The following is a 21512-nucleotide window of genomic DNA, read 5'->3' on the forward strand; positions in this document are numbered from 1 at the left end:
ATCGGTTATATCCATAACCCAGAGCCCAGATATAGATAGAGGCCGACAATGTATAAACTACTACCAGGTAATTACTCCCGTGAAGTACACCTCCCCACTTGAATCTGCTTGGTCTCCACGGTCGCCTGACAGTACGGCATTATTTTTTTTCTCTTCAATGGCATACTAGAACAGATTGATATTGCATTAGTGCGGCATTTTTGGGGGGATGGCTTGGGGATTCCCCCTGAGTTGTGCAAGACAAGCCTACACTGCATCTATCCGTTCAAGTCTCTACCATCGCAGCAATAACTTGGCATCAGTCCGAGGATATTGGGCGAGCTGACCCGGAGGCAAACGGAAAGAGAGGAAATATATTGAATAGCAAGGTCCTTAAGGTGGTTGCGATTTATTTACCCCGTATTTCTGATGTGTATAGTGTGCTTTTTAATAAGAGGACATAACCTTTAGATATTGATATAGACCTGATACATTCAAAGTGCTATCCAAAAATTTTATTACTGTTGTAGATGGCAGCACTGGGAGATTGTGGGAAGCTGTCATATAGATTTCTGCTGAATGAGTCCAAGTACGTTCAAATTTAACGGATGTTGGTAATTCATAACTACAGATATACCTTTCTCTGAACATTCTCAGAGGTTTCAAATTCACTTCTATTCTCACTCTTGATAAATTATGTGGTAACTTGCCCCACTTCTCATATATAGTACTAGTATCCTGGCACTTATATGAGTAGTTAGGATGGAAATTCCCATATTCCTCCCCTCTCCTGCGATGCATTTTACGGAGTTGAGACAGACGCACGACTACACTACCATTTACTCCACGTTGTCCAGCAATACTAATACTAGTAACTAACTACTAGCACAACTGAGTTGAAACATCACATGGCCAGGCCATATAATTGGAAAGGCGGGCCAAATCTCCAGCTGTGGCCGGCTATGGCAGTCTCTATTGCTTTCCCCTCTTCTCTTCAATTCGATAGCGAATATCAGCAGACATGTCTAGAAACATCCCATCTAAGGGATTCGCGACTGTTTCACCTCATCCTGCCTCTGAAGCAAGTATGCAACATTGAAGCCCCTGGCGCGCTCCGCGAGGCTCTGAATGCCAGCGCAAACAAGTTTGCCTTTACCATCGGTGGCAAAATCGACTGTATCAGTCTAGGTGGTTTGGCCTCCGCAATTCAATGGAACTCGCGCAATGGGAGTGGCAATACTGGTAGGATGATGTTTTTTGCCTATCAGTGAAGACATGGGCATTGCACCATTCGATCTACCAGCTTGTTGATGAATGTATACGGGCCACATTTGGCCAAAGGGGGAGCTAGGATGTCCTCGAAGAAGACTACCACAGGCATTGACAACTGAGGGCTTTTGGTGCCAATTTTGCCCCTATGACAAAGGCCAAACCAACTTGCTACCATGCGACTTCTGCGCTACGAACTCAATACACAGTAGTGCTTTTTGATCTCTGCTGCTTCTTCTCCCCCTCCTCAAAACTTGAGGGAAGACATGAACGACACTCACTGGGCAGCTCCCGCATCGCCACCTTGCGCTTTGTTTTCGAAACTCTCATTGATTATGCGTTCAGGTGGGCACTGTAAGGATGAATCTCATGAATACGTCCCCCACAGTCTCAAGGGCATCGCAGGCTGTGGCCACCCCACACGCCCCTTTGCATAACCATGGGAGAGCATGGCTGACGAGTCTATATCAAGTGGAAAGGGTTAGGATCTAGCACATACGACCATAGGGAGTGGAAAACAGGGCTTCCCGTCCGCTCAGCCATACTTAAGCCGCTCGCCGGCCGGTTAGTAGTTGGGTGGGTGACCACCAGCGAATCCCGGCTGTTGTATGTTTTTGCTCCATTCGACATGGATTCAACATGAATGTTTTTTTTTCTCTTCCTTTCCTGCATAAGCGGGCACATGAGTTATCACAAAAAAGAAAGGGGAAAAAAAAAAATTAAAAATTAAAAAGGCCACAAAAAAAGGCTCCAACCTAATGATGGAATTAGATTTTTATGAGTTCCCCCCTGAACCAAAAGGATCGGTCCTTAAGGGTGGGGTACCCATATATATAAGCTTCTCGCATGTTGATCCGTTCGTGTTTAAAAATCCCTGAATGCTGGCAGTTTCCTGGAGCCAAGCTCTTTTCCCCAAAGAAAATCTGCAGCTGTACAGTTTGACACTATTCATTCTTTTGTGTCGCCGATACCTCCTACTACTCTGGAAGCTTCCATAGAGACCAGAACCAGATGGCAAGTGCCCGACTTCTAGAACTGGAGCAGCAGGTAGCATTTTCTTCCATATTGCCTGTTGGGATCTATAAGAATATGGCGGATGGATGGTTTCAAAGAAACCAAATATTTTTCGTTGTTCTTTAGGTTGTTAATTTGCTCGACATCTTTCCACGGAACTAGCCGCCATCTGGCTCAAGCGGATGACAAAAACCGAAATACAGCGATATAAAGAATGGACTGTCCCCTCGGCAGGCCTAGGAATTAACCCGAACTATTTCCCTCCACACCCATCATCTAGCAGCGGCCTTGCGTGTAAGACGGGTCGTGGGCTCCACTACCACTATATCTGATGTTGGACCCCATATACCTATAGGTACACAATGCGTGGCCTACATACTCCCTGCTATCCTGAGCAGGGGCTGGGCCAAACTTAATAACCTAGCCAGATCTGCGGGATGTTGGGAGGATGTACAGTAGTTAGCTGTGGCGGTTTGAAGCTATATTCTTAACGACGGTTTGTCTCCAAGGGCCTTGGAATGTTTGTGAGAATAAATTGAACAAATAGATACTGCAACAACTCCATCGGCCGGTTTTGGTTCGGATAATCAAGCTGCTCAAGGTTTTCCAAAGGGCTGTATCTGGTCTGTATTGTGCTTTTTGATGTAGACTATTGTGCACTGTATATTAACATAGGTTTTGTCCGCCGGAGTCCCTCAGTACCCCTAAGCTAAAGGTCTTCATCATGGTCATCGAAAGGAAAATGATCGCGCACAGGTATTCTTTCAATTTCAGTGCTTGAGTGCTCCAGCAATCTGGACTTGATTGACTATACAATAGCCTGAACTTCATCATTTCTGTTCTCCACTTCAACTAGTTTGTGAGGAATAGCAATACAAGCCACAGGAACCATACATCATATTACATGAATAACATATCTTGCTGCATCCTGTCTAGTGGTGCACTGCCTGAAGGTTTGAAGGAAGTAAAAAACTTTACAAACATAGCTACTTGGCGGACAAATTGACTATCTTAGTAAGACGCTTCTTTCAACCAATCACAATATAGCCCGCTCGGATAAACTCAATCATTTTTTTGTCCAAAAACCGAATTTTTAGAAATCGCAAACAGCTCGGTTTTCAAGCCCTTCGTTTATCTTGAAAGAGCAAGGCGGGAGCTTGCTCTTGCTTTTTCTTTTTCAAGATGGAGGACCAGACAAACAGACCACATCGGAAATCGAAGGAGAAGAAGAAGAAAAATAGGGATCAAGCTGGTAAGGTTTTTTCACCCCCCCGTGATATTTTGACGTTTGCTTGCGACTTTTGCGGAGCTTTGATCTAACCTTTTATTTTGTCGAACAGGTGCAAATCCCAAGGCATTTGCTGTAGCGCATGCCGGTCGTCTGCAAAAGCAAGCCGCCAGGTCTCATGATGTTCGTTTTCCCGAATTCTTTCCTGGTACATGCTGGTGCTTCTTTCCAACTAACAGCACCGTCGTCAACATAGATCAAAGAAAAGAGACTTCATGTCCCTCTTGTGGATCGCTTGCCCGAAGAGGCGCCTCCGATTGTTGTTACGGTGGTTGGGCCTCCGGGGGTATGTACCTGTGGCTCTTGAAATGGACTGGATTTCGCTTGCGATTAGGATGCTAATGTCCCAACCCCCGATTTCGCTTCTTTCTACATTAGGTTGGCAAAACAACCCTCATCAAATCCCTCATTAAGCGTTACACGAAACAGAGGTTAAGCACTCCCGCTGGGCCTCTCACTGTCGTAACCTCGAAACGAAGACGCTTAACATTTCTCGAATGCCCCTCCGACTCCCTCGCGAGCATGATCGATGTCGCCAAGATCGCGGATATTGTTCTACTTATGATTGATGGCAATTATGGGTTTGAAATGGAGACTATGGAATTTCTCAATGCGCTGTCTTCAAGCGGCATGCCGGGAAACGTCTTCGGGATCCTCACCCATCTCGACCTCTTCAAGAAACAGAGCACTCTACGTCAAGCGAAGAAACGGTTAAAACATCGGTTCTGGAGTGAATTATACCAGGGGGCGAAGTTGTTCTACCTGTCCGGCGTTATCAATGGGAGGTACCCGGATCGAGAGATACACAATCTGTCGCGATTTCTGTCTGTCATGAAAAACCCCCGACCGCTTATATGGAGAAACTCCCATCCTTATTGTTTGGCTGATCGATTCCTGGACATCACACCCCCGACGGCTATTGAAGAGAATCCCAAATGTGATAGGACAGTTGCTCTATACGGATATCTTCGAGGCACAAATTTTCCTGCAATTGGCGCCAGGGTGCATGTGCCTGGTGTTGGGGATCTCAGCGTTTCGTCGATAGAGGCACTCCCTGACCCGTGTCCGACACCTTTCATGGACCAAGCAATGGCAAAGGCAACTGGAAAATCAGGCCGAAGAAGGCTGGGGGAGAAACAAAAACTCTTGTTTGCTCCCATGTCTGATGTTGGCGGCGTCCTCGTTGATAAAGATGCGGTTTACATCGATGTTAAAACATCTACTTTTGACAGGGACGCAGACAGCGATGAAGAGAGGGGCCTGGGAGAGCAACTTGTTGTTGGATTGCAAGGTGAACGAAAGTTACTAGGACAGGCAGAATCGGGGGTCAGGCTGTTCAGGGATGGAGAGGCAGTTGCTCATGTAGGCGATGGTGAAACGGGGGAAGTTGGGCGAAAGCAGAAAAGAAAGGTCCGATTCACAGTCGATCACGAAAATGGGGCAAACGTCCTGGAGGATGAAGACGAAGGCTTTGAGTCAGATGATTCCGCAGAGGGAAGTGAAGACGGAGAAGGAGAGGATGGAGAGGATATGGATGTGATGCCACCGGCGGATTTTGAGACAAATTTTAGAGAGAGACAAAATGGTGCGGCTCAACGTGACGAGGATGACATCGCCTTTGCAGACAGTGATTCTGATCTTGGATCAATATCCTCGGCCGAGGGCCAGGAACTGGAAAGCGAAGGAGATTTCGAGTACGATTCAGACGAGGTTGATGATGGAACCTTACGCTGGAAAGAAAATCTGGCTGCGAATGCCAAGGCGGCTTTTGGAAAAAGAATTCCCTACCGTGTTGCTGACCTCACAAGGATGCTCTATGACGAGTCAATAGCCCCTCGGGATGTTGTAAAACGATGGACTGGGAAGGATGCTGATGAGTCTGGTGAAGGCAATGATGGTGCCAACGAAGAAGACGACTTTTTTAAGAAAACTCGCGTGGAAACAGGGGAAACAGAAGACAGGACTATTCCAGTGTATGACTACAAGCAACTTGAGAAAAAATGGGAAGACGATGACAATATCCAAACTATCCGGCGTCGGTTTGCCCGTGCTAAAGTTTCCAAGGGTGACGGATCAGGTGATGAGGATGGTGGTGAAGACGGCGACAGAGATGGAGATTTTGGCACTGATGGTTCCGATGATGAGGGAGACGGTGCGTTCGAGGACCTGGAAACCGGAGAGGTTGTTGGTGGGGAAGAAGAGGAAGAGAAAGAGAATAGCAAGAGAGTCGAGCCTGAAGATCTTGAAGCGGAGAGAGAAAGAAATGCTAAGAAAAAGGAGGAGCTAAGACTTCGTTTCGAAGAAGAGGATCGCGAAGGTTTTGCGAACGCAAAAGATGGAGGGGAGAGGCAGGATGAGGAGCAGTTTGGCGAAGATGATTGGTATGACGAGCAAAAGGCCAAACTCCAAAAGCAGCTTGATATCAACCGAGCGGAATTTGATGCCCTAGATGCACTCTCCAGAGCCAGAGCTGAAGGATACAAAGCTGGGACGTACGCCAGAATTGTGCTAGAAAACGTGCCGTGCGAGTTCTCGACAAGATTTAACCCTCGTTTCCCAGTTATTGTTGGTGGCCTGGCGCCTACAGAAGATCGATTTGGCTTTGTCCAAGTCAGAATTAAAAGACACCGGTGGCATAAGAAAATCCTCAAGACCAACGACCCTCTCATCTTCTCTCTTGGCTGGCGTCGATTCCAGACCACTCCAGTCTACAGCATCTCCGATTCCCGAACACGTAATCGCATGTTAAAATATACCCCGGAACATATGCATTGTTTTGGCACTTTCTATGGTCCTCTTGTGGCTCCCAACACAGGCTTTTGCTGCGTCCAATCATTTTCGAATAAGAACCCGGGCTTCCGAATAGCGGCTACCGGTGTCGTTCTGAATGTGGACGAGACTACGGAGATTGTCAAGAAACTCAAACTAACCGGATACCCGTACAAGATCTTCCGAAACACAGCCTTCATCAAGGATATGTTTACCTCTGCTCTCGAAATTGCCAAGTTCGAAGGCGCCAGCATCCGTACCGTTTCAGGGATCCGCGGCCAGATAAAGCGCGCTCTGAGCCGTCCGGAGGGGCATTTCCGGGCTACGTTTGAAGATAAAATCCTCATGAGCGACATCGTGTTCTTGCGTGCTTGGTATCCCGTCAAACCACACCGATACTACAACCCCGTCACCAACCTTTTGGATGAAACAGATGAAGATGGTTGGAAAGGCATGCGCTTGACGGGAGAAGTTCGCCGTGAGCAAAACATCCCAACGCCACTTGAGAAGGACTCTGCATACAGGCCGATTGAGCGGGCCACTCGACATTTCAATCCCCTCCGAGTCCCTCGCCAGCTGGCTGCGGACCTTCCCTTCAAGTCTCAAATTACGAAGATGAGACCTCGTCAAGGTCAATCATATCTCCAAAAACGTGCTGTGGTCTTAGGTGGTGAAGAGAAAAAAGCCCGCGATCTGTTGCAGAAACTCACCACCATGCGGAACGAGAAGATAGCGAAGAGACAAGCGGCGCAGGAAGAGCGGAGGAAGGTTTACCGTGCCAAGGTGGCGGAGAATGCCGAGAAAAAACAGGAGAGGGAAAAGAGGGAGCGCGATGAATATTGGCAGCGAGAGGGGAAGAAGCGGAAGAACGATGGCGGAGACGGAGGAAGAGGAGGGAAGAAAAGAAGGTGATGGATTTGAGTATGTGTTGATTTCAGTCTCATCATGAAAATAGTAGTCCTCGTACTTAATATCTGGAGGCGTTTTATATGGTGGCCCTCTACGGCAGCTGCATTATTCAAGTCCTTTTGGCCGGAACATTGGTTTTCTTCATCTTTGCTACAAAATCAACGGTTGAGATACCAGCATTGTTAGGAATTGGTTTAGATATATACCTCTTGTATACATGCAGTTCAGCGTATCATTTCTCCCTGCTCCTTTGTTTCTCCTTTGTTTCTTATATACCTATCTCCTTTTATCCCTCCCATCCAATTATATCACGTGCTGTTCGCGCACATGACCGCGCCGCGACGCGTCTCGATCCGGCAAGTCGAGACCGCATCCCATCGTCGTTTGCATTTTTGCAGCGACACCAGACGATCGGTAGACTTGCCTTTTGAAGAGACGTCGCGGGGCAGAGTGTCAGGCTCATGGAGAGCAAAGCACGATCCACTGTCGACGACGATATCATTGCTGGGACCATGGCCGGACTCACTCGGGTTGTCGCCGTACACGCTACTACGAGGTCAGCCTGCTTACCGACCCATTAACTCTCATTTTCGGAGCCTCCACGACCTGGCTGCCAGAGAGCTACAAAACCGCCAGTTTATCGCATAATCGTGGCTCAAAATAGCCCAAGTAAGGGTTAGAAAGATCGTTGCCGGCCTAAGGCCCTCTAGTTAGGCAGCGGACTGTTTGCTTTTCGCGTGACGTTGCTGTGTGGGAGTGGAGCGAATTTTTCGCTGTTGAACCCCAGCCACGCGACGGCCGATCAGACTGCAGACAACAAACGAGAAACCACCACCTGCAATATCTGCGATAACAACCAGCACCCCCCGCAATATTCCCGGGGCCACCGATTACTTTTGGCCCTTCTCACGCAAGCCGGGTGGGCCATCACCAGCACAGGGAACTACTCCAAGACATGTTCGGAAGCCAAGCCTTGTTCTTGTACTCGGACCAGCCACCTGCGCAACCTCCGGCTTCACCATCGAGACTCGTCAACGGCGGGCCCCTGCCTAACAACAGCGATTGTAATTTTCCGTCGATCGTCCCATCCTGCGGCGACAGGGAAATGGCAGAGCCAGGCCATTCTACTAATTTCAATGCCATCGATAGTAACAATACGTCTTCAGCGCTATCGGCTATGAGCAACGATATCCTTCCTCGCCTTCACACGTCCTCTAGCACTCTCTCTCATTCCTCCTTTGCGGATGTGATTGACACGAATGCCACTCCATCCACACCGTTATCCGGACTCTCAAACCACGACTATCCCCAAATCCCATTCTCCCGCTCTCCAGCGAAAACCCCCATAGCCTCCCATACCCATGCGCATTCGCGGAGCGTAGATATCGGATCACTGCGCTCGTCTGGCCTTCTCAAATATACCGTTGTAAATTCGCCGATTGATGGTCAGCCGGGGGGAAACACGGTGATCGACATTTCTCAAGGACAAAAGAGGACAGCTAGTGGAGAGGTGAAATCAACCGGATCCCCAATATTTATCCGAAGTCCAGAATCAGTCATGGCTACTCGCCGATCTGGGACAATGAGCACCGATTCAAATAGTAGCAGAATTTCGGAGGTAATATCTACTCAACCAGCAGAATACTCCTACCGGCCCGTGTATCCTTTGTGCTAATCGGTGATACTCCAGTTATCCGCCCAACTCCGCGCTCGTTTATCTTACGCGGCAGCGAAAGTCGAAAAAGATTGGCCAATCCGCCAGCTAGAAGAAACACATGCAGTCCCTCCACGATTTGGCTGTTCATCCGCGTCGCAGTCTCCCCTGCCATTAGGGTTCAAAAGCCCATTCCGATCTCCGAAAGGAGCTTCACACTCACGAGGCCGACATAGTATTAGTAGCACTTTACAAGACAATGGATTGCCCAAGCTCCGGAATCCTAATTTCACTCACATGACATCATCTATGTCTCCAACGAACGCATCTGCGCGTCGTAACAAATCCTCTTCACCGAATAGACGTGCTAGCACATATATTCCGCCCCCCGTTGCCTTCGCAAATTCTGATCCACCACGCCTTGCTCCGCCCGCTGATATTGTATCTGGGAACGGCAATGCAACGCGTCGCCGACCAAATCCCAATGACACCCTATTACAAACCGCGTCGGCGAACCAGAACTACCATCCTCGAAATGAGTCGTTTGCAGATGGGGGATATTCCGTTTCATCTACCCAGACGACTACTTCGACTGTGGCCATTCTCGACACATCGCCGGATTCGCAACCCCAATTATCTCGCCAATCCGCGACTCCATCTTCCATCACAGCTTCCACCACCACCACGAGGCCAGTTCCGAAACAAAGAACGCCATCCCAAAATGCGCTTATGGAAAAGGATGCTATTGAAACTTTACTGTTCATGTCAAGCCCTGAAAATTCAGGGTATCATCCAAGCTCCCAGCAAACGCAACAGAATGAGTATCGCGGCATGCATCTTACTCTTCCTTCGCCTTCCTTACCCAGACCCTCATCCCAACAGTCCTCCCCTATCGAGGGTCGTTTGGGTCTGGGGATCCGCCATAACACCCCGAATGCGATCCGTCCCGCTCGCAAGGTCAGTTTTGCCGATGACACGAGCAACAGTTCGAGCGATGCGCATCCAAGAAATGGGCCTAGCGGCCTACGGGAACATGAAGCAGGCGATGCGATTGACCGTATGCTAGACGAACTTGGTGATAGCGATAGTGAATCGGAAAGTGACTGGCTTATGCGCTTTATGAGCCAGTCTGGCGGCGAATCAATGCGGCCGAGTAGTCGTGGTTAAGTTAATGATTTGAGTTACTGTTGGCCCCTTTATATCTCCCTCGGAAAGGCTCCCCGTGTTGTTGGTTTGCCTATTGTGGTTCGTTGGCCTTGGCTTGCACGATTACTTTTGAACCACAGAGCATTGACAGGAGAGGAAGAAAGTGGTTTACTGTCGAACCCGTCTTCGTAATGAACTGGTGTTGTTCTTCGGATCGACCTCTTATTCTGAAACAACAATTCCACCCCTGTCTCCCATTTTAAATTTTTGCTTTTTAACTCCAACCTTATTATTCATTTTTGTTATCCATTTTTGACTTCACGCAGCCAGGAACTTACTTTAGCCACAAAAAAAAAGAAAGGAAAAGAAAAAAAACAAAACAGAAGTAAAGAGAACGACCTCTCCATCTAAGCACTATTTTCTTTTCAGGAACTCGCTTGAATACTCTCATATCACCTTCCATGGGATGTATATATGCGTCGATCATTTTCTTCCAGGCAAACATGAGCACCCGACATGACTGAGATGACCTATGTTTTGATCTTTTTCTCCTCTGTTCTTCAGTTTGAACTGTGATATTTCGCATGCATTGTATGCACACTATACATGTCCATGTGATGATCCCGGTTTACTTGTGCATATTTTATTATATATTTTTGAATTGGAAAAATTACAGGTGAATTGAATACGCATAATATAAGATACATGCATACAGCCATCTTCATATTTCCGGTGACTTTCCCTTAATGATTATTTTTGCAGTTGTATTCATATGCTTTCGTTTGGTTTGAATTTCGACTTGCACGTCACACCAAGCTATCACAAAACCGATCAAATCATTCTACCAGCCAATTCATCCACTTGGATTGAATCGCCATTCATTTGGTTATATATATTGTTTCTGGCGTTGATATCAATAATGCAATGACGGGGTCTGCTCCACTGATAGCTGTCGCACCACCACATATACACCCATCCATCGCATCGCATCCCATTCCACGTCCTCCATTCAACCCTCTCAATGCGCTACATAGCCGCCGTCAACCGCCAACGTCGTCCCCGTCACCCAGGAGGCGTCCTTCGATGCCAAAAACACCGCTGCACCAGTGATATCCTCTGTTCTACCTAACCGCGAATCGAACGGATGCTGGGAGACCAGGTGGGCATGGAATGCCCTTTTGCGCGGGTTGTCGCTGTTCGCGTCAGCGAACGTCTCGCTCAGGCTTGTCTCTACCCATCCTGGGGCGAGGGCGTTTACATGACTATTTTTTTTACTTTTATTAATCTTCAAGTTCCTCGCAGAATTAGGTTTCTTGAGAGGGAAGGTGGATGAGGAAAACCGACATTTTATCGCCCCCATATTCTAAAGCCACAGACTTTGTGATACCAACTACCGCGTGCTTGGATGCTGTGTATGTGCTTGATCCGGGTCCACCAACGTTCCCGTAGATGGAGGCCATGTTGATGATCCAGCCCCTATCACCGCTTGAGTGGGGATTCTGGGCAAGCATCTGCTTCGTGGCGAATTCTTTCATGGGGGGGTGGTTAGCTTACATATGCATATGTACGCACATGCCATGGATTGCATTGGGGTGGACGATGGGATGGGCATATTTGTATATGATACAACTTACTGCATCCAAGCCAAACCCCCTTCCCGTTGAGCCCCATGACTCTATCCCAGGACTCCTCGGGTGTCTCGTGGATACGGTCTCCAGGCCGCTGGTGGCCTGCGGGGGATATCCCAGCGTTGTTGACGATTCTATATTTATTGTATATATTCGATTGTTTCATTTTGTCAAGGTGCTGTTCACCGGCTTTTCTTTTCGTCTTCCCTTTGTTTCACCTTGCCACCAGAGCAAGCAAAATATATATATATAAGGGAGGGTAATGAATGTTGGGGATGCTACAGAAACAGAAGGTTGGGGCTCAATTGGTGAAGGAAGACCTACATATCCAGTCTTCCAAACGCTTCAACACACCCCGCAATCAGGTTTTCTACATCATCAGAAACAGAGGCGTCCGCTTTGACGAATACAGCACGGGTTGTGGTCTTGCCGCCCGGAGTGACAGGATAGGTCTCATTGATAGCTTCGTGGGTGGGTCGGTTGTCATCGCCTGCGTAAAGAGGGGAGTTAAAACAGCGTTTTTGTTGATGGATTATGTTACATGTACAATTCCAATTTTCCATTCAGTCTTTGATTTCGTGCGTCGAGGGTGCATTCGTTGGTTAAAAAATATATAATGCTGATGACAGAGTACCCCCTTTTCCCTCAATAAAAGTAGAAGATGAGCAGGGAAAACTGATATAGCCATCGGAGCCACAAATAAGAAGTGATCCTCGCACCCATGCCGGTGCAGAGAGTAAATAAGAGAGAGGACAAGCCAAAATCAACAAACCTCTAGCCGCAGGATCAATATCTGCGCACACAACATAGGCACCCTCAGCAGCATATCTGAGCGCAATGGCCCTCCCGATCCCATTTGAGCTGCCGGTGATGACAGCAACTTTGTCCTCGAGACGCGCAGACATGGTTGGCGTATTTCTTTTATGCGACTGGCCAGTATGTATTAATTCCCAGATGGGTCCTGCTTGGAGACCGTTGAACAGGGTGAAGGAAGTGCTACTGGGTAAGTACTCCAGTGGAATGCGGATAGTATAAGTAAAGAACTTGGCCCCTTTTGTTATCAAAACCGAGTTGATGATGCTGGGCAGGACAAATGTGTACCCTGGATGGATAAATATACTGGCTGGAAAATGGACAACCATTCTCGTCCACTGCTCCTTAGCTGCAGCACAAGCGCCGAGCGGTCGTATATTGGAGCGGTGGATGTCGGGTCGCCGACGGGGTACTGGATTATATAGTATCCTGGTGTGTGCTGGGATTAAGTTGGGCAATTGAAACCTGCCAAAAACTACAATAAACCCGTGGACTACTCGCTTGTTTGACTACTATGTAGTACCTGTAAGTTGTGTCGGGATATATCCATTATCCATTCCAGCCAGCCAGCTAGACAACCAGCCAGCGTTTTTCGCTTTATGCAGTGGGTGAAAACAAATCCTTTGGCCCGCTTCATACAACAATATAATTTTATTGTTGTCGATCATTACGATCTGTCGCTCACCTGACAGTCTTAAGTAGCTAGTTATGGCTAGCTCCGGTCCTTCTGCTGGAGGGGGCAAGGATAGCGTCCAACTGATGTCTGTATGCTTGCAAACTTTGCCTCCACCACCCGCTCTTGACTGCATATGTTCTGGATGGGACATCATCACTGTGTTTCTCTCCTAGGAAAGAGAACAACCGATACAGCCGAGGAATTGAGAAAGGAGTATGACTATTCATGCAGCCCCTGACGCACCAACAGCATGCGGCGGTGTTCTGCATTGGAAAGACAAAGATTGCTGGAAGAAATCAGAAGGTGAGGCGCCGGAGTGAAATATATTACAGCCAGGGGGAAAGATAGCGATGAAGACAAGACCGAAAATGGAAAATAAATTTTTTAAAAAAGGAAAAAGGAGGAAAAAGGGGAAGCTCACTGCTAGAGATAGTAGCTCTTTTCTCTTCCCCAGGACATCCATGAGTAAAATACAATAGGAGTAACAACGAGGAAGAAGTATCACCTAGAAATGCATTAAAATCAAACGATGAAAAGGTGCCAAATAGTCGCAACAACAACAACAACCACCAAGACGATCCGACCCGTGAATGAAGAGCAAAAAGAGGGGGATAACAAAGGGATTTTCAGCCCATCCATCCGTCCAATTTCATCCACATATATTAAAAATTCCACATTCGACATTTCTTTCACGCCCACGCATCATCCATCTCCGCCACATCATAATCAACCTCATGCTGACCACCCGCATCCTTCCGCAGCATCATTGAATCAGTCTCATGGCTAGTCCCATTATCACCAATATGGACAATCTCGTCTCCTTTCTTTGCTGCATAACCCTGATGCTGGAGCAGCGGCGGCGCAGAGACAGAGTTGTCACGGGTTCCTGACGCAGACGAGGAATTATTTGCAACCCATGAGAACTCTACTTTGCCCACCGATGGGATATCCGTGGGACCGTACATGAGCTTCTCGGCGACGTAGCGGTCCTTGAAAGAGACGATTTGCGAGTCGGGTTGGTCTGGGTTTGGTTCTATGCTTTCGTATTCGCCAACCCCCTGTATGTGTGCGTGTGAAAGGAAAAGCTGTTAGTATATATGTGTATGTATAGATGTATGTATGTATGACTTCGAACGCGATAGTGATGTTTGATTATGAAATGAGAAAAACATACCAAAAGAAACTGCCTCAACGCCTCATCCTTCTCAGCATTGAACTCGACGCCAGATACAGCAACACACCTGGGCCGATTGTCAAGCCGCAACACACCGCCCCGACCTCGCGGCACACCGCCCCGGCCCCGGTAAGTCCCCCCACCACGGAACGCAGGGTCAAAGCCACGACCCCGGGCTGCGAAGGCACCTCTCCCGCCTCGATACCCAGCCCAACCCCTGCCACGGCCCCGGGGCGGGTATTGCGGATCCGATAACGCCGGGTCCAAGCCTAGACTTTTAGCCTCCGCCTCAAGCGCCGCCAGCTGCGCACGCAACATCTTCGTCTGCTCGCTAACATTTTCGTCAGGGTGAGAAGACGATGATGACGCTCTTATCGTATCCGAATCAGCGGCCGCAGGCGAGGTGCCATTCGTTCCATCCGCTTCATGCGGCTGCTGCGAGCCGAGCCGCTGGAGTAACCTCGCCTTCTCCTCCTGTTGCCTCTTCAACAGATCCTCCTTCTGCTTCTCAAGCGCTAGTCTTGCCTCTTCGGTCTCCTTTCGTTTCTTCATCTTTTCCTCGTGCTGTCTTTGCGCTTCGGCTTGTTGCTTCTCGAATTCCTGCGAATCGAAAGGCTTTTCGTCCGATTTGTCGGGATGGTGATGATCACCGGCTCCATTTGTCTCAGATTTCGATCCCGGCTTATACCAATAAACTTTCACAAACCGGTTGTCGAAGATGACTTTCGGACTTGCCCAAGCACGACGTGCCGCTGCCCAGCTGTCGTATTTCACAAGGGCCAAGTGTTTATATGGTTGCATAGTAACCTCGACAATATTGCCAAACTCAGAAAAGAACTCGCGCACGATGGCCTCGTCAAACTTATCCTCTGGGATCTGCTCGACGACAATCGTGGTAATCGATCTATCCTCATTTGGCCCGGCCTGCGAAAATTCAGCGCGATTCCGTCGGGGGCCCGTGAAACCGCCTCGATCTCCCCTACCGCGACTACGGCCACGCCCGCCTTTATCACCAGCCCGAGAAGCTCCCGCTAAGCTGTGGCCATTTGTACCACCAAGCGGTCTATCCAAGACAAGATTTGACTTCGTAGGGTCATATTCTGCGACAATAACAATTAGTGAAAAATACCTTCCCCGTTAAAATGAAAAGAAAGAATAAAAGTTATATTACCGTCATCCCTCGCTGGTGCTACTAAATGATCTGTCCCATGCTGATACGGACATGTACTCCCCAACACACAAAAGCCTTGTGTATCATAATCCACGCATCTTTGGGGAATACTACCAGGCGCCGGCGATGTGCTCGCCGACGGCTGGCTGGAGCCCGGCGTGCCCGTCGAAGCGGGCAGATGAGGGAGTGGGGGCATGCCAGGGATTTGTGGAAACCCCATGGCTGCCTGTAGCGTCATCATGGCAGCAATGGGATCGCTGGGGTTGAAGGGAGGAAACCCAGCTGAGGTAGCAACAGGAGCCATTCCTTGGAACCCGCCGCCGGCCGGTTGCTGCGGTTGCTGCTGTTGCTGCTGCTGGTGGTTTAGATGTGCGGGGCCCATTCGCCCATTGCTAATGTTGTTGTTGTGATTGTTATTATTATTTACAAGCACGCGACTATCCCCGCGCCCACCACGGCGACCTCGCATGGATTTAAACGGCCGATCCGCGCGGTTATAATGTAGATCATGGTCGTCGCCAGCCTGTGGTCCTTCGTTGAAGGCACGTTTTCTGGAGAAGCTCGATCTGCCGGTGCTTTCAAAGCCGCCTGTGGCTAGCGGGTTGGGTCTTACATTGGTTTGTCCGTGGCCAAATGGGGCCCTGGACATCGTATCGGAGGGGATGGTTTGTTCCTGTGGTGGAGCGACTGCCGTAACGACGGCGGATTCCGGAGGTTGTTGGTGGGTGGTTGGTTGAACTTGGGCTTGAACAAGCTGAGGCTTAGGATTGAATTTGGTAAAGATCTCGTCGACGAAGGCGATGGTATCTAAACCGAGAAGAAAATAAGTAAGACAATTAAAAATTCACTGTAAGGAGAAGGAGTGATCAAAATAAATAGGGGATATATATGATTAAACCACTAACTCTCTTTCAAAAAATCCTCCAAATTCTCCACAGAAGCCTTCCGGATATCTTCATCGGGGGCATCGGACCGGATCAAGGCCAGTACATAATCGGCCAATACGTCCGAGTCCGCATCAGATCTGTCATGGAGAATAACACATTAAAAAGTAGAAAAAATTAGTTTTCACCGTGTCTGGACACAAGGAAATGAGCAAGCAAAATGGGCGTCTTCCCGAGAACAAGGAAGAAGGAATAAAACATACATATCCTCCAACCTCTTGACAACCCATGCCTTAACCTCCGCCGCCTGTTCCTCCGTAAATTGCATCCTGAATCCCCCTCCTCTATTCTCCTTTTTCCCTCTTCGCTTACTTTTTTTTCGCCTGCTTTAATTGTTTTTACAAAAGGAGCCCCTCGCCCTTAATGCGAGAAATTCAGAGGCGGGGGGGAAAGAATGACGGTATTCGTATAAGAGTAACTTATATATCTATCGAAGGGATTTAATTCAGACAAGGCGATTCGTTCGCAAACGAATTCACAAATCCAATATCCCTGTCGCGTTTTGCGTTCCCCGTATAAAGTCGTAAACTGATGCAGTATGTATGCTTTCTCTCCAGTCCCCTCTTTATTCTCGCTCTCCTATTCTCCCGGCGCGTGCGTGGGGATGAGAAAAAGAGCGGCCTGGATAGGAGAAAGGGGATTATGTTTTTTTTTCTTGTTTTCTCGTTACGTTGCGGAGCTTGGTGGTGGTCGGCCAGCCGTTCGCGGTGGCATGTAGGTAGGGAGGGGGGATGGGCCGTTGGGTTCGTTCCTTTTTCTTTTCCTTCTTTCAGTGTGGGAGGGAGGATGGAAATATCTCCTCTCCCCCCGTTTCTTTCCTTCCGTTTCACTGGCCGAACCCAGACCAAACGAAGCGACGAAACGATCGGAGGATCAGAGGCGCGCTGGGTGAATAAGTTGTTGGGTTGTCGGTTGATATAAACTCAAGAGCAATGGATGTGTTTTTCTTTCTTTCCTCTTTGCCCCACGTTTCCGTATTTGGTTTATTGAAGAAAGCACGCAGGCGTCGTGGTAATTGCCATCGTAGTCCTTGTGTCCGTTTCTTGTGCTTCTGTCGACAAGCTCCTCAAGTCATCAAAACCTGGCTTCTTTGGCTGGAGAAAAAGATCCATCAATATATCCAAATTTTTAATGTCATGTGATGGAGGCTTGATTAGTCACTACTTCTGGCAATTGACCCCAAGCCTCCAATAAAGGAATATCAACTATTGCAAGTACGAAACGAAGTGTTTACTATTATTTTAAACAAAAGCTCCTATTTTATTTTATTTTATTTTTGTTTTCTTCTACAACTTATTAATTGAAATAGAAAAAACAGACAATGAAACATTCAGTAAACATAAAAATGAAAATGAAAACGAACAGTAGTGAAGAAAATAAAAGAAAGGTCAATTAACAAACACACATAGAACACAAACGCAGTCAATATTTGGCAGTTTTATTTTAATTTTATTTCCTGTTCGTTTGAAAAGTCGTCGAATTTCGTTAGGAAAAAGACAAGTCAGGGGGAGGGCGTGAGGGCCGAGTGGCAAGTCAAGGTTGGGGATATCATTAACATCGTTTTTCTTTCTTCGTTGCCTCCTCCCGTTAGTAGTGCTAATTTTCTATTATTCGTCCTCATTTCGTGGAAGCGAGGATGTGAAATTCGACCCTTTTTTACAATTTGTCGTAATACTAGAAACGAGAAGAAGAGAGCATGGTTAGCCAAGGAATTGTAGAAGAGATGTGGTGGGATATCAACAAGATGAAAAAGCCTATAACACTTACATTCTCAACACCAGGAACAACCTCCTTAATACCCTTCCTCTTCCGCATCTCGGTAACAACCTGTCCAGGCTTCGTGGTAACATCCAACGGAGACCCACCAGGCAAGATCTGCCAGTGATCGAAGACGGATTGCGGGAACGCTTGTCCACCAGTCGCACTGCGCAAGTCCGCAGGGAAGCCGAACGATTCGTTGACGGGCAGGTATGCTTTGACTGTGAACAGCGGGGTGCCCGGTCTCTGCTCTTCGAAAAACACGTGGCCACGGCGCCGAGTGAGGACGCCGTAGATGCCACCCATAGCCTGTTCGGGCACTTGGATCTCGACCAGGAAGACGGGTTCGAGAATTCCTGGTTCTGCGAGGAGAGTTGCTGCGTACAGGACACGGCGTGCGGTGGGGATGATCTGTCCACCGCCGCGGTGGATAGCGTCAGCATGTAAGGTGACGTCGAGAATGTTGAAGCGGACGGAGCGCATTGGTTCGTCAGCAATGGGACCCTCGCGAGTTGCCCATTGGAAGCCGGAGACGACGGAGTCCTTGATTTCGTTGAGATATTGAACAGCTTTGGTTTGGTCGACGAGCAAGTTGGCGCCAGTGGTGTCGGGGCCGAAACACCAGATTTTGCGGGCGTCGGTGACGTCCCAGCCGTGCTCATCGGCGAGGATACGGGCACGGGCTTTGAAGTCATCGCGCGGGCCGATCTTGCCGTTCTCGATGTCACGGGAGACATCCTCCTCTAAGGGCTGTGCGGTCATGTAGAGACGGTTGTGTTTGTTGGGGGACTTGGAGAGAGCGGTTATGCTGGAGGTACTACCGACAGTCTCACGGTAGGAAACGACAGGGTCGGAAACACGGAGGGGAACACCGGCGTGGTCTTCTTCCAGATCTTTCAAGCAAATTTCCAAATGCAATTCACCAGCACCGGCGACGACGTGCTCGCCAGACTCGGATATGTACGTCAGGACGCACGGATCAGACTTGGACAGACGTTTGAGACCTTCGACAAGCTTGGGCAAGTCGTTGGCATTCTTGACTTCGACGGAGCGCTGTACGACGGGGGAGACGGAGAATTTCATGACCTTGAGGTTGTGGGCAGTCTCAGAGGTGGTGAGGGTACCAGACTTGAGCAAGAACTGATCGACGCCGACCAATCCAAGAATGTTACCAGCAGGCACATCCTCAATTGGCTCGATGAAGCGGCCCATCATGAGAATGGTCCGCTGGATAGCCTTGATGAACAGATCTTCCTTGCGGCCAGGAGTGTAGTTGGGGCCCTGGATGCGGACTTTGAGACCAGAGCGGACGGTACCAGCGAAGACACGGCCGAAGGCGTAGAAACGGCCCTTATCAGAGGTCGGCACCATTTTCGAGACGTAAAGCATGAGAGGGGCCTTAGGGTCGCAGTCGCGAATACCAATGCAAACATCGTCATCGGGGGGACCTTCGTACAGAGTTTCGGCGCGGTATTTCTGGGCAGTGACTGGGGAAGGGAGATGCAACACCATCATTTCCATCAGGGCATCGGCGGCCGGCAGGAACTTCTTCATTACAATTTTGAGAAGAGGCTTGCCTTCTAACTCTTTCTCTTCAGAGGTAAGCTTGATATCAAGCTTCTCGACGAGGGTGTTGATCTCCTCCTTCTTGGCATGGGTGATAGCATTGAAGATCTTGAAGATGGGGTCGAGGATGAACTGGCAGAAAGCACGCTCAAGAGGCTTGCCATCGAGTTCACCAACCTTGGTCCACTTCTTGGTCTTGGGGTTGAAGTAGTTATCGCCCTACAATCGGGTTAGTGGGATTGCAATTAAAAAAAAGATCATATGATGATGGTGATGGTTAGTGACATACCCAGAGACGCTCCATCATCTTGTTACGGTCAACACCGAATTTCTTGGCATACCTGGCAGCGAACTGCCTCACAGTGAAAGCCCATCCATGAAGACCAGACCCGAAAGCAACAGTTCCCTTGTAAGGGTAGACCTGGACGTCACCAAGTGCCTTGTCGAAGTAGGTCGCGATAATAACGTTGACGGACTCGATTGTTCTCGAGAATGACTGGTACAAGTCTTCCTTGGTAACTTGCAGCTCAAGGAGGGCACGGTCCACCTTGTTGATGATACAGACGGGCTTGATACGCTCACCAAGGGCCTGTCGGAGGACAGTCTCGGTCTGGACACAGACGCCAGAGACACAGTCGACGACAACGAGAGCACCGTCAGTGACACGCAGGGCGGCAGTGACCTCAGAAGAGAAGTCAACGTGGCCGGGGGAATCGATCAAGTTGATCAAGAATTCATTTCCGTCCACTTTTTGGGGGATATCCTTGAGATCGTCCGGATCCGGTAGGTGGGCATAGAGGGAGATGGCAGTAGACTTGATGGTGATACAGCGATCCTGCTCGTCCTGACGGGTGTCTGTGAAACGGGCCTCGCCAGCCTTTGCAGCAGAGATAATACCAGCACGCTGGACCAGAGAGTCGGTCAAAGTGGATTTACCGTGATCGACTATACACTGTGTATCAGCAGTGCAATGCTTCTCTACACCCTAAGTAGATCAAGAGACCACATACCGTGAGCAATGACGGACATATTCCGGATGTTGGCCGGACGGTCCATCAATTGACGGATCTATGCAACAAAAACAGCGTTAGTTCCCCCACCATTGACATTGGCGCTCCATTTTACCACGATATGTGACATATGGATAAAAGATGCCGTATGCAACCGGATGTAGCAATTGTGAGTTGCGTGAGAATAACGTACCTCCTCGACGGTGAAGCTGTGGGCGAGACATTTGTCAGCATCGAATTCATCCACATCACCGTGGACAAAACCACCAAGGAAAGCGGGCGATGGGGGCAACAAGAGGATGTACAATGCATTCTTAATAGAAATGAAAAGTATTCACATAAGAAGAGGTGAGGATATGAGGCATGTATTCCTGAGGTGGATACGTACTTGACCATCTTGACGGATTTGCTTGATCAAAAAAGCCCTAGAGGCGGGGTTGTGCGATAAGAAATTTTTTGCCGGTTGTTTTTTGTCTTTTTTTTCTTCTTTAGTCTGGTATACTATCGGTTCGCTTTGATTCTGTCAGAGTGAAGATCAGTGGAAGAACACACAAGACAGAATCGAGCGCTCACTCGACCTGTGAGAAAGCGGAAGTTTGAGAAAGTTCAGTGGGTGGGAGGTGGGAGTTGGGGATGAGGAGGGCACAGGGAGAAAAAGCAAACAGAGAGGAAGAACGGAGATGAGGAGAGGAATCAGCCGAGACACTAGTCACGCACGGCGTAGTAAGGAGCGAGGAAGTAGGT

General features: G+C 48.7%; 6 protein-coding genes across 6 annotated transcripts; 3 read left to right on the forward strand and 3 right to left on the reverse strand.

Moving 5' to 3' along the window:
- Positions 1-509: 509 nt before the first annotated feature.
- On the forward strand, positions 510-1250 carry HCBG_06159 (uncharacterized protein; the record flags this gene model as incomplete). Its single annotated transcript, XM_045433208.1, has 2 exons — positions 510-568; positions 866-1250. 2 exons carry the CDS (start codon positions 510-512, stop codon positions 1248-1250), a joined length of 444 nt encoding a protein of 147 aa, XP_045286376.1.
- Positions 1251-3444: 2194 nt separating this feature from the next.
- On the forward strand, positions 3445-7231 carry HCBG_06160 (GTP binding protein Bms1; the record flags this gene model as incomplete). Its single annotated transcript, XM_045433209.1, has 4 exons — positions 3445-3514; positions 3603-3673; positions 3747-3836; positions 3929-7231. 4 exons carry the CDS (start codon positions 3445-3447, stop codon positions 7229-7231), a joined length of 3534 nt encoding a protein of 1177 aa, XP_045286377.1.
- Positions 7232-8183: 952 nt separating this feature from the next.
- HCBG_06161 (uncharacterized protein) lies at positions 8184-10049 on the forward strand (the record flags this gene model as incomplete). Its single annotated transcript, XM_045433210.1, has 2 exons — positions 8184-8846; positions 8919-10049. 2 exons carry the CDS (start codon positions 8184-8186, stop codon positions 10047-10049), a joined length of 1794 nt encoding a protein of 597 aa, XP_045286378.1.
- A 997-nt stretch (positions 10050-11046) lies between these two features.
- HCBG_06162 (beta-ketoacyl-acyl carrier protein reductase) lies at positions 11047-12561 on the reverse strand (the record flags this gene model as incomplete). Its single annotated transcript, XM_045433211.1, has 5 exons — positions 11047-11290; positions 11373-11556; positions 11663-11790; positions 11981-12146; positions 12429-12561. 5 exons carry the CDS (start codon positions 12559-12561, stop codon positions 11047-11049), a joined length of 855 nt encoding a protein of 284 aa, XP_045286379.1.
- A 1273-nt stretch (positions 12562-13834) lies between these two features.
- HCBG_06163 (CCCH zinc finger and RRM domain-containing protein) lies at positions 13835-16702 on the reverse strand (the record flags this gene model as incomplete). Its single annotated transcript, XM_045433212.1, has 5 exons — positions 13835-14203; positions 14320-15419; positions 15548-16297; positions 16396-16514; positions 16638-16702. 5 exons carry the CDS (start codon positions 16700-16702, stop codon positions 13835-13837), a joined length of 2403 nt encoding a protein of 800 aa, XP_045286380.1.
- A 948-nt stretch (positions 16703-17650) lies between these two features.
- Positions 17651-21288, reverse strand: HCBG_06164 (elongation factor 2; the record flags this gene model as incomplete). The annotated part of the gene is made up of 6 exons (XM_045433213.1): positions 17651-18108; positions 18202-19977; positions 20048-20703; positions 20769-20826; positions 20962-20977; positions 21157-21288. 6 exons carry the CDS (start codon positions 21162-21164, stop codon positions 18091-18093), a joined length of 2532 nt encoding a protein of 843 aa, XP_045286381.1.
- Between the last annotated feature and the right edge of the window lie 224 nt (positions 21289-21512).

This window comes from Histoplasma capsulatum, assembly GCF_000150115.1.
Source record: "Histoplasma capsulatum G186AR genomic scaffold supercont2.8, whole genome shotgun sequence".
NCBI lineage: Eukaryota > Fungi > Ascomycota > Eurotiomycetes > Onygenales > Ajellomycetaceae > Histoplasma > Histoplasma capsulatum.